This window comes from Marmota marmota, unplaced genomic scaffold, assembly GCF_001458135.2.
Source record: "Marmota marmota marmota unplaced genomic scaffold, marMar, whole genome shotgun sequence".
Lineage (NCBI taxonomy): Eukaryota > Metazoa > Chordata > Mammalia > Rodentia > Sciuridae > Marmota > Marmota marmota.
Genome location: NW_025999871.1, coordinates 2,307,318 through 2,320,289, shown reverse-complemented (window position 1 = coordinate 2,320,289; position 12,972 = coordinate 2,307,318). Strand labels below are relative to the sequence as shown.

At 36.5% G+C, this 12,972-nt stretch overlaps 1 protein-coding gene across 1 annotated transcript; it reads left to right on the top strand.

Moving 5' to 3' along the window:
- The first annotated feature begins 8,456 nt into the window (after positions 1-8,456).
- On the top strand, positions 8,457-12,055 carry LOC107159775 (olfactory receptor 1F1-like). Its single transcript, XM_048785036.1, is given in 2 exon segments — positions 8,457-10,461; positions 10,464-12,055. Coding segments are annotated over 2 exon segments (942 nt in total). The 5' UTR covers positions 8,457-10,001; the 3' UTR covers positions 10,946-12,055.
- Positions 12,056-12,972: the final 917 nt, after the last annotated feature.

The window sequence follows — 12,972 nt, the reverse complement described above, 5'->3', positions numbered from 1 at the left end:
AAAATCAAGGATCAGTAAATGGGATGGATTCAAACTAAAAAGCTTCTTCTCAGTGAAAGAAACAATCAGTGTGGTGAAGAGAAAGCCTACATTTTGGGAGTAAATTTTTGACACATGCACATCAAATAGAGCCCTAATCTCCAAGATATATAAAGAACTCAAAAAACTTAACACCAAAAAAACAAACAATCCAATCATTAAATGGGCTAAGGAGCATGAATAGACACTTCTCAGAAGAAGATATACAATTGATCAACAAATATATGAAAAAATGTTTAACATCTCTGGTAGAGAAATCCAAATCAAAACTACTCTAAGATTTTATCTAATGTCAGAATGGCAGTTATCGATAATACAAACAACAAGCGTTGGTGAGATGTGGTGGAAAAGGCACATTCATACATTGCCAGTGGGACTGCAAATTGGTGCAACCACTCAGGAAAGCAGTATAGAGATTCTTAGAAAACTTGGAATGGAAATACTATTTGACCCAGCTATCCCACTCCTCAGTCTACACCTACAGGACTTAAAACCAGAATACTGTAGTAATGCCTCAATATTTATAGCAGCTCAATTCACAATAGCTAAACTGTGGAACCAAATTATTGCCCTCAATAAATAAATGAATACAGAAACTGGTATATATACACAATCAAAAATCCTCAGCATTAGAAGAGAATAAAATTATGGCATTTGCAGGTAAATGGATGGAGTTAGAGAATATCATGCCAAGCAAAGTAAGCCAATCCCCAAAAGTGAAAGGCCAAATGTTCTCTCTGATAAGTGGATGCTGATCCGTAAGGGGGGTGGGCATGGGGAAAATGGACAAATTTTGGATTGGGCAAAGGAGAGAGAAAGGAGGGGAGGGACATGGAAGCAGGAAAGATGGTAAAATGAGACGGATATCATTACCCTAGGTTTATGTGTGATTGCACATATGGTGTTTTGCTACAAGGTACAAAAAGAGAAATAAGAAGTTGTGCAGATTTTAAAATTTCAGATTAAATGAAAAACCCAACCCAATAAAATGAGAATATAAAAACCAATGTGTATAACCAAATCATGTGAGTTTTGAAAACACAGGGCTAGGTGTAAAACATGAAGCGTTCAATATTATTCATGTAACATACACAATAATGGGAATGAACAAACTAGAATCATACATGATGTGGGTGACATTTTCACATATAAGAGGTGAAAGAAACCAGGTGCAAAGTATATGTTTTATTTCTATTTTACAAAGTTTAAAAAGAGCCAATAAATTTAGGGTCATTTTGAAATCAAAGTGACTTTGTCTGGTTTTAAATTTAAGTGATTACGTCTGGTTTTAAGATTCATGTGCATGTGATAGTTTGGGAAATGAGAGATGAGGGTAGGAAGGGCAACTGGTTTGTGAAGATATAATGTGAGCATATAACCGATGAAAATATGTTTGTGTTGGGTGTTCTTGGACTGTGTCAAGTTGAGCTCTTGAAGATCTTCCCAGTATGTGCATGTTCAAAGCTATTAATAATTTCACATCCTTCTGACATGTAACATGCTTTCTGCTGGCTCCTGCTGGCACTTTGATCATAGTTGTTCACATATGTCTTATATAATACAATTTTCCCTTCAGTCCACCCTCCTGTGCAACCTCCCATACAACTTTGCTTAAATTTACCTTGCTTGAGAAAATAAATCCAAGTAAGAAATGGGGGTTTTATTAGAAGTTCATGTTTATTTATCTATTCTTAAGCACATAGTAAGAGTCTATTCTGTGATTATTTTAATGAATACATGATGTCCATTCATGTGGATAATAAACTGGTTCCTACCACTAATTTTTTAAAAATATATTACAATATTCATTGCGTCAGTACATGTTCTGGATGAGTGTATGTGCACAATGTGTCATATGTCTATGGAGTATAGACTGTAAGCTATATCCTTTCAACCTGAGCATACTAGTGTTATATTTATCAACTGATCTCATAGATATCTCTAGTATTTGTTTAAGCTTTCTAAAAGTGAAAAAGATGTGAAGGCATGGCCATACATACTTCATGCTCTTTTCTTTTTAATTTTTCTGGGATATTTATAAGCTAAATTTGCCCAGAAAGCTCTATGCTCATGATGACAAAGTTTTCTTCCTTCAAATTCCATGAATTGTGAATTATGCTATGGAGTAAATTAACCATTTTTACCTGTACCAATGCTCTCTCTGTCTGAATTCTTACTTAAGAAGGAGATTTCTTGCCTGGGCTACTTCTATAAAGTTATGGTGTAATGTTTTGGGGTGTTTCTGTTTTTGTTTTTGAGAGACAAGGAATCTCACTTGGTGTATAATAAGTAGATAATTAAGATTAATATAAATATTTATCATCCTCTGACCTATTGATGTGTTTGCTGTTTATGTATCCACATACACATTCAGATGTGTATGTGCTTGGCCTGTCTGAGTTTATACTCAATAAGATCTTGAATATGCATCGATTTTATGAAGGTGCCTGAAGACAACATTCCTGTCCCAGTGACCATTAGGTAACACACAAGCTGAAAACTTTATTGAAAATATTAGATTATATTCATAAATTTTTGTTGGGAATATCAGATTGTCTTCAGAAATATTAGCCACAATTTAAAATGTTGTGGTTGGCTCCAATTTGTCTCTTACCATCACTAAATAGTGTTCTATCACATAGAAGGGATTTGTTTAGAGTTAATCTAAATATTTAAACCACTATCTCATTTCCCATAAAGAGCCAAATCTTATCAAAATTTAGCCATCACTGTTAAGAAGTGTGTGTGTGTGTGTGTGTGTGTGTGTGTGTCTTTTTCTCTTTATATTTCATATAGGATACCCAGGTATCTATCTTTGAGTTTTAAACAAGGCAGTTTTTTTTATTCCTGAGTATACAAAGTAAGTCTATGACTTTATATACATCCCTGTACAATTAGTTTTAAAGTATTTATTTTTTTCAATGTTTGCCTCACTTCTAGGAGCCAATTTCATCTTCATTTTTAAATTTTTATTTTATTGGTTCTTTTTAGTATATGTGACAGTAAAACCTATCTTAATATAATTATCTAGGCAGAGAATATTTCTAATTCAGAGTTTTAAAATAGTATTACAAAATTTATAATATCACTTCCCCAATTTAATTAGAAATAAATATAACAAGAGGAAGTCGGTAGATATATAGTGTTGGGTCCAAAGCCACAGAGACAAGACCTGAATCATCTGAATATTTTAACTCTCAGACAACTTGGGCCCTCAGGGAGATGTCAGGAAGTAGAAGAACATCCCTTTCTTCCTTCTTCCCTATTTCAATCACTTCTCTTGCTTCCCTCATTTTCAACTAAATAGAAATCCTCCTTTCTTCCTTTTTGAAGGTATTTCATGGTTATCTAAGCCCAGAGAAGACACAAACATATACTTGCTTGACTTGTTTGCAAGATGAGGGATGAGTGGGTTGTCCCAATGCTTCCTCTTTTGCTTTTCTTTTATGGTGTAACTCTAGAGTCTTATTCAAAGCAAGTAACTTTCTCTCAGAAGCTTAACTCTCAAAAAGTTAGCTGGTTATGGTTTTCCTTTCTACTTAAGGAAACAACATATAAAATTGAGCAAGTCTATGTATTCACCATATCACTGTCTTGAGCAGTGCTCAAGACAACATTAGGTTGTTATGAGGCCAGCTATCACTAAGGCCTCAGTAGTGTATTGTGACTGATTGATGACATCACAGTCCATGGACCCAGCCAGTATTCATGATACTGAAGTAATGCTAAAGCCCATAATGTAAGGTGATTCCTTTACACAGAGAATATTTTATTATTAATTTGAAGTTTTATTCTTGCACTTGAAATTTGAACTTTTATTCTTGCACTTGATAGCAAAATGAGAGCTGATATGGATTAAATAAAGGAAATCCTTCTAATATATCTATGAACACTTCATTCCTCAATCTCCCCAATGGTGAGAATACAGCTGTACCACAGAGGGTTAGACTAAACACCATGCTTGTCTCATAGAAAAAGTAAAGACCATATCTCACAAATGTCATTTACAGTGTGTAGAACCTTACATGATAGGCATGTTGGAATGTGGGTACAGGTCTGAGGACCTCTCATTCATCCACAAACACCTAGCACTTATTGAATTTCCTTGCAGCTGGCAAAAATCTCATGTAAATTCCTGGCCAGAATATCTATTCTGTCACTTTTTCTCACCATTTCCATGTTGGCACCATCATTACACTTCGATTTTTTAAGGATTTCTGTTCTCATCAAGCCCATATTTCTCACTCTACTTGATTCTATTCTTTAGCCCAATTTGATATTGAAAAAACATATAGGTCCTATACAGAGTTTGAGCTCTGAGAAAGCCTTATATTTTTTTTTACTCCTACCGAATTTGCAATGCATTTTGTCTTTGAGGGTCCATGTATTTTATCATTATTCTTTTGCTGTTGTTTTGGAACAAGGGATTTAACCCAGGGATGCTTAACCTCTGAGCCACAATCTTCCCCTTTTTATTTTTCATTTTGAGACAGGGTCTTGCTAAGTTGCTTAGGTTCTTGCTAAATTGCTGAGGCTGGCTTTCAACTTGTGATACTCCTGCCTCAGCTTCCTTAGTGCTGAGATTACAGGTGCATGCTACAATCCCCAGCATCATTACTCTTAATAATTATCATAGCTTAGCCTTATTCATTCTCCTTTACCGACATAGCCTCACTACTCTGGGTGTTCTTTCATTTACCATGGCCACTGAGTAGGAGGAATATTTATCAATAAAAATTGTAGCCTCTAAACTAATTTAAAATGTAAAATACAAAACAGTTACTCTCTTGCATGTGACACCATGATTCTCAGTCACACAATAACAAATGGTAAATGCTAATCAATTCTCAAGTATATTCCATTGAAAATCTATGTAAATGGTTAATTGTGCAAATATGTTTATTTATTTATTTCACATTTTGAGATAGGATCTTTTTGTTGCTTTTGACCTTGCTAAATTTCTTAGGGGCTTTGCTAAGTTACTTATGGCCTTGCCAAGTAGGTGAGGCTGGCTTTGAACTTACGATTCTCCCGCCTCAGCCTCTCAACTTGCTGAGATTATAGGGTGTGTAACCAAGTTTATTTTTTGTGAATGACCAGTCTTCATGATTAGGGTAATGCCAGCCTTTACTGGGATAGCCACTGCATATGGCTCTGGGCTTTGTTTTCATATTGTGAAATGTATGCACAGATAGAAGAGTCTATAAAGCACATTTATTTATTAAAAAATAAATATAAAATAAGATTCATGTAAAAAACATATTTTAAAGGAAAAGAAATAAAGCTAACCCTATTTGTAGATGGTGTTACTTTCTATACAGAAAATGACCAAAAACTTATAAAAAGCAAAACAAAACAAACAGAAAGCACAAAACACTCCTAGAAATCAGCAAGGAAACATTTCCTATGTCAACATTCTAGTAATGAAAGACTGAAAATAATCTTAAAATACACTTCATAATAGTATTAAATATCATATAAAATTATTAAATTCAACAAAATGTGCACAAAGTCTTAATGCTGAATAAAAACAAAATATTTTTGAACGAAAAAAAAAGATGACCTGAATACACAGTGTCCATGACTTGGAAGACTTATTATTAGTAGGAAATCAATTACTCCTCAAATAATGAATAGATGTATCATAGCCAAATGAAAATATTTAAAGGAATTTGTTTCTAGAAATTGATAAGCTTAGCCTAATATTGATATAGAAATGGAAATGAAGTAGAATATAAAACAATTTGGAGAAATAAAAGTTGAAGAATTCTTACTGATTTTTAGACTTACTAAAAATTTTGTTTTGGCCAATACATAGATATAAAGAGCAATAGAACAAAATAGACCCACTTCCATGTTTGTAGAAATATATCAAAATAGACTCTTCTGACATGTATAACTAAAAAGAACAAGTTAAAAAAAATTTAAAAATAGGCCTACTCATAAATGGTGAATGGAGCTTGAAACATTGGTGTATGACTATAATCTCGGCTACTCGGGAGGTGTGCACAAGAATTTCAAGTTCAAGAAAAGCCTAGCCAACTTAGCAAGACCCTGTTTCAAAATTAAAAAAAAATAAAGGGCTGGGTGTATAGTTCAGTGATAGAGTGCCCTCTGGATTTAATCCTAGTATTTACAAAAGTGAGTTGATTTGAACCTAAGGTGCCAAAGCAATTCATTGATGGAAAGATGATTCTTTCAATGAATGACAATAACAATTAAGTAGCCATACTTTTAAAAATCATTAAATAAATCCTTACCTCCATATGTGAAATAAATTCAAAACAGAACATGGTCATGAATAGAGAACTTAACATTATAAATTTCAGGGAGAAAAGAGTGTACATGGTTATAATCCTGGATTAGGCAAAAATTATGTATATCAACTAAAGAAGGCAGAATCAATAAAAAAATTTTTTTGATTCAAAAACTAGACTAAAATTAAAATTTTTAATTTTAAAATTATGTTTCCCCTTCAAAATATGTCTTTAAGAAAATGAAAAGAGGAGCCACAACCTATAAAGGCTATATTTGATAAATAATAATACACGAAGAACTCTTCAAATCTTATTTATTTATTTATGTGGTGCTGAGGATCAAACCTAGTTCCTCACATGTGGTAGGCAAGTGCTCTACCACTGAGCCACACCCCCATCCCAGAATTCTTCAAATCAAAAACAAAGAAAACTACCAAATTGACCCTCAGGTAATAGAATTCCATAGACACTTTACTAAAGAAGATATGTGGGTGGAAAGCAAGCTAATGAAACGATACCCAACTTCACCAGCTTCAGAAATGCAATATTTAGTATTTGAGTAAAAGTACAGACTTTGTAAAATTCTTCCTTATTCTCAGAGTTTTAAGTTTTTGCTTGTGCTTGTTACATTTTTCACACAGTTTATCAACTGCTAAAATGTTTTTGTATATATATATTATCATCGCAGAGCATCTCCCTTTCTCCTCTCTCCTGTCATTGATTTCTGAATATCAGACTAAGAATATGGAATTGAATGTCAATGACTAGGCAACAAATAAATCCACAAGGACTCAGTTTCTGACAACTTTATTTTTGGTGTTCAGATAGAATACAAACAAGGAGCACTTAATACATATGCTTAATGAGGACTTCTGAGGAATGAACTCTAGGGATAGAAACTTGGCTAAAATTCCTCATGGAACTCCAAATCTCCAGAGATGGGGTGTGTATGCCAATCATCCAAACATAACCAGAGACATATGAGTCTGTCTAAATGTTCTCCTCCAGTGAGAACAGGTCATTAATTCTCAGCCTCAGCTGTGAATTTCCCATCATCCAACATTAAGTATGGAGCCAACAGAGATGGAGATTTTTTTGAAAATGCGTGACAGCAGCAGAGAGCAGCCAGATAACAAGGGATGAGGAATGCAGGTGAGAGCACAATTACCTCCAACAATGGATTGATTCACATAGACACAAACACAGTGAGTCACCTTAAGAAAACAAAAACCACTGACTCATTCTTCATATAACCGAGTTTAAAGGGGGAAACATCTTGTGGTCTGTCAGGTACAAGATTTTTGGGTCAGGATATGCTTGTCTATTGTAGAACAGAGCAACTACATTACAAAGACAAAAATAGAGAAGCCTGTGGTGGATAAGAAAAAAGAAAATGGGACTTGGCAGTGCTAGGTCCAGTTATAATAGGATATTCCTAGATTTAGCCAGAATCTTAGACCCAAAAGCACCATTTCCTACAACCCAAGAAGAGATACTCCTTTGTATGACATTAAAGACTCTGCTCTTCTGCCCTTAGCTTCTCTTTTGTTCCAGTTGCCACTCTACATCCATTCAATGTGGTCTGTGGCTTCATGTGTTGCCCTGGAGGTCAGAGGTAAGGCTTTATTTTAAGGCTCAGGGAACACGAACACTCAGCCATGCGGATATGTCAGACATCTCATACATAGTCATACACTTACCAGGACTCACAAAAGATTAGTTCATGAAGCAGCATACTTAAGTTTAAAAACTAAGGATTCTTCTCACAGACAGGGGTAGGTGCTCTCTCACCCTACAAGCTGTGTAGGAGAAATAATTAAAATCTAGAAGGTGAGTGGTTAATATGCAACCAGTAACCGGTTTCCTGCCAAAGCTCATCTTGTTAGGATCTAAGTCATAAAGTGGTAACATCATTTCCAGCAACTGACCATCCTGATGCAAGCACATACTGTAACCCAAAGGCTGTAACAGGAGAATACAGAATCATTTGAGCTTGATGTTCTCAGTGTTGGGGCTTACTGGCAAATCCAACATAAATGGAAAAGTCCTTGTGGACATCCTATCACTCCTCTCTCTCTCTGCTTCCCTTATGGGGAACTATCTGTCCCCAAAACCAAAAGATGCACACCTATTGGTCAAGGCTCTCAATTCTCTTGCTTGTCTTGCTGTTATATTGATGACATATCTCACACTCTCTCCTACAATCCTCAACTACTAAGATCCACCATACACATGTCTCATTAGGAACATCTTCTAGCTTTATCTTATACAGTTTTACCTGTGATGGTTCTGCAAATTACTCCAGGTAAAATGATTTCACATCTCAGCATTGCATCCTTAATTTCACTAAATTGGTTCTCATGGTGATCATCATCTCACTATTACATAATATGTATATCCTAGAACCCAAATCGTCAAAGTATTCCCTAGAATATCCTTAACCTCAGCAATCAGATAGCAGTTGCTGCCTCTCACTCTTCCTTTTTCTTAAGATTTTTGTCTCCCAGGGTATGCATCTCCCCTCCTTTCCAACTAAAATACCATGAATTCTTCCAGAGTCATTACATTCACAATGTTTTACTTGACCCCCAGCCATGGTGATTTCTTAGTCCTGACTTTATCATTCAGATGCACCAGGTGAACTTGTTCTCTATCAATTAGTTCACTTTCCTCCAACAGAAAAATAATCCAGATACAATAAGTATCTGCTTTTTTTTCTTCTGAGGGAAGAAGAGGAGGAAAAAGGCTGCCCACAGTTACCTGCTCCATGATCAGGTCAGCAGACCCAATAGCTATGATCTACAGTAAAGACATCCTAAAGGTAGCTGAAATATTGGGGATAAACCACCAAGAAGGTCTATGGAAGCTTACAAATTTCCCACATTCTGAGAAAAACGATTTTTTAAAAAGAAACCATATACCTAATTTGTAGGTTTATGGTATAGCACTTAATACAGAGTTTGAAACTTAAAGTTTTAATCAATTTGTTCGTATAACTAAGTGGTATAGCAGTAGCCTCAAGTCCATGAGGCCCTGGGTTTCACCTTAAGCAATGCAAAAGAAAAGAAAAAGAAAAAGAATTTTCATAAATGTAGCTAATCAAAGTACATCCTGAAGGTAACTAGGTGTGGCATAACATGCCTATATTCCAACATATTCCAGAACCTGAGGTGAAATAATCTAAAGATCAGAAGTTTTAGGCCAGCATGAGCAACACAGAAAGACCACATTTCAAAAAGAAAGAAAGAAAGAAAACCACATGCTTGCTTTATATAAAAGCAAGAAAAGAAAATGTTCAACTTATTTTGAACTCTGTCTTCTATTAGTTTTGTGAATATGGATGAATCACCTAACTGTCTCATTCTTCACTTTCTATTGTGGAAGATAATGCCTCAATTATGAAAGTAAGTTACATCTTGTATAAGAAAGAACTGAGAAGCAAAAGGGAATGGAATAGAGTGAATAAAACTATAGAAATTAGTATTTAAACACCATTGAAATTAACTAGACTTCTTCTATAAAGATGCACAATAAGATAATCACGTTGCAGTTAGTACTCAATCTATCAACATGTTGTTCTATACAATGTTTTGGCTCTACTGCTATCATGTAATCTTTTTTATGATAATAGGAATTTTAAATTTATTGGTCTTTTCATTGATTATACATGACAGTAGAATCTATTTTGATAAATGATCTTATGGTATGACAATTCTACCCACAGACATGGATGGAAAAAATCAGACAATGGTCACAGGATTCCTCCTCCTGGGATTGTCTGGGAAGTCACAGCAGGAGGAGGTCCTCTGTGGGCTGTTCTTGGGGATGTACCTGGTCACCATCATTGGGAACCTTCTCATCATCTTGGCCATCAGCTGTGACCCTCATCTCCATACACCCATGTACTTCTTCCTGGCCAACCTCTCCACTGTTGACATCTGCATTTCATCAGTCACAATCCCCAAGATGCTGGTGAATCACATAGTGGGGAGCAAGTCCATATCCTACAGAGAGTGCATGTCCCAGATCTACTTCTTCATCACTTTCAGCAATATGGATGGGTTCCTCCTGAGTGTGATGGCCTATGACCATTATGTAGCCATTTGTTGTCCACTTCACTACACCTTGATCATGAGGCCCAAACTCTGTGTCCTTCTGGTGACTGTATCTGGCTCACTACCAACCTGCATGCTCTCTTACACACTCTTCTCATGACTCAACTCACCTTTTGTTCCAACAATGCTGTGCACCACTTCTTCTGTGACCCTTACCCTATTCTCAAGCTCTCTTGTTCCGATACATTTATCAATGACTTGATGGTCTTCACTGTGGGTGGTTTGATATTTATGACACCATTTACATGTATCATTGTTTCCTATGCTTTCATCTTCTCTAATGTGCTGAAGTTGCCGTCAGCCCAAGGGATAAGGAAAGCCCTGTCCACCTGTGGGTGCCACCTCACAGTGGTTTCCCTATTCTATGGGGCAATCTTGGGGGTCTATATGCACCCTTCATCCTCCTACTCAGTTCAAGACACTGTGGCCACTGTCATCTTCACAGTGGTGACACCCTTGGTCAATCCCTTCATCTACAGCCTGAGGAATCGTGACATTAAAGGAGCCCTTAGGAAGCTAATTCTTAGGTCCTAGAAGTAGAATATTTTAGAAAACAACTCCTGGACATCATGTATTTCTTGTCCTGTTACAAACAGAGAAATAAGGCCACATAGATATAAAACCCACCCATGACTATGTGATCATGCTCATGCTTTTCAATTTGCGGAAAACAGGTACTCATAGTCCTAAAGCAAGTAATTTGTTATCTGATTCTATGATATTCTGATTCTATGATATTCATTTTATATACAAGAACAACTAAGAAGAGAAATATTTAGATCTTTGTGTTTAGATAACTCTGGCAACACTCTAAGATACTGGCCACCACAATGACCTGGGAATTTCAGATGACATTAGAGTCAACCCTCCTCAGGATCAGCTGCCCTCTCTGGTCTCAGATGAGGAGATGGTACAGGAATCTTGGTTGCTGATTCATAGTAATGGCACAAGACTCTGAGACACACAACTAATAGATCTTGATTACAAACGTCCTGGTATTTGCTTATTGCCATGAGAGGTAATTCTTCCTCTGTCCCAAGCCTAACTCTCTCCCCCCACCTCAGAACACCACTCTTTGCCTACCTTCCAAAAAACTTTCTGGTATTTTATTACATAGCATAGTTCACAATTTTTCAGAGCCCAGTTGTGCTAGGGCAGTGGGACAGGTTGCCTGGAGATGGCATCTGGGACATGAGGTTTATTAAAAATTGCTTAAGAGAATATCCAGTCGTGAAAAGAATAGATAGCACCTCCGTCCCTCAGGGTGCTTCACCCAGTAGTGCCTCATGTCTCCTAATGCTTTGTCTGGTGGCAGCTGGATAAATATTTTTTCTCTCCACAGCACTGAGTTGTAACCAGTTACAATAGGAAGGAGGAATATATAGGTTAGGTTTACATTGCCCCATTGTATGATCAACATTCCAAGAGACTTAGTAATGCAAGAAAGCAGTATCTATCTACAAAAACACTAAGTTGTCCTAAGCTCCCTGAACATAGCACAGATATTCAATGCCCTGCCAGTTATTTTTACCTAGATATTCCAGCCCAGGACTGCTCTTATTGTTCCCTTGACTTGGATAGAGTCCTGGGAATAGAACAGGGAATTTCAAGGACACAATGTTTCATAATCTTTTTCTACAATGATGACACAATATAAATAGAGTTCTTATTCTCCTAAGTTATCATGTGTTGAAGAATGACTGATAATATGTTAGGTAATTAATGGGTGAAAGAAACCAGAATGTCTCCCTAAAGTCAGGATTTTTAACTCAAAACTGTTATAAAGGAGGTGCTCCCTCTGCCTTTCCCTCTGTTTGCCTGACAGCAGGACAGATATTCACAGGCAAAGGTCTTTCTAGCCTTCCCTGCTCCCACCAAGCCCCAGTGCTGAAGATGTAAATCTAAGTTCACTGGAGAAGATGCTTATTAACAAAGAAGCAGGACTAGCAGATGCCAGAGAAATCTGGGAGGAGACATGGCAACCTTCCCAGTGTTTTCCAACCTGGAAGCCAGAAACATTTGGTCCTTTGTATTGTCACCCTCAGATTAATTGATTGCTCTTCCAAGCCACTGCTTTGAGAGAGGGTTACTTTCCTGGGAGAGTAGCTTGTATTATGTGTGACACACATGGTGTGTATTTAAACTTGCTTTTTAAGAATTTCCCCTCTTATTGATCCACCCTTTGTTAAAAGGAGTCAGTCCCCGCTAAGAACCTTTGAGGGGGGCTGGGGTTGTGGCTCAGCGGTAGAGCGCTTGCCTAGCACATGCAAGGCCCTGGGTTTGATCCTCAGCACCATATATAAATAAAATAAAATGAAATAAAGGTATTGTCTCCAACTGTAACTAAAAAACAAATATTTTTTAAAAAGAACCTTGAGGGCTAGGACATGAAATTATGTTTTTCTCCCCTTCATGAGACACTGGGAAGCAACATTTCCAGATATCAAAATTCAGAGCAGTAAAGTGTACAATCTAGGGAACTTGAGAACTGACAGTTTCTGCAGAATGTGGAAATATTTCACTAAATTCTGAGTCCCAACCAAGAAATAGGTTGAACGTAA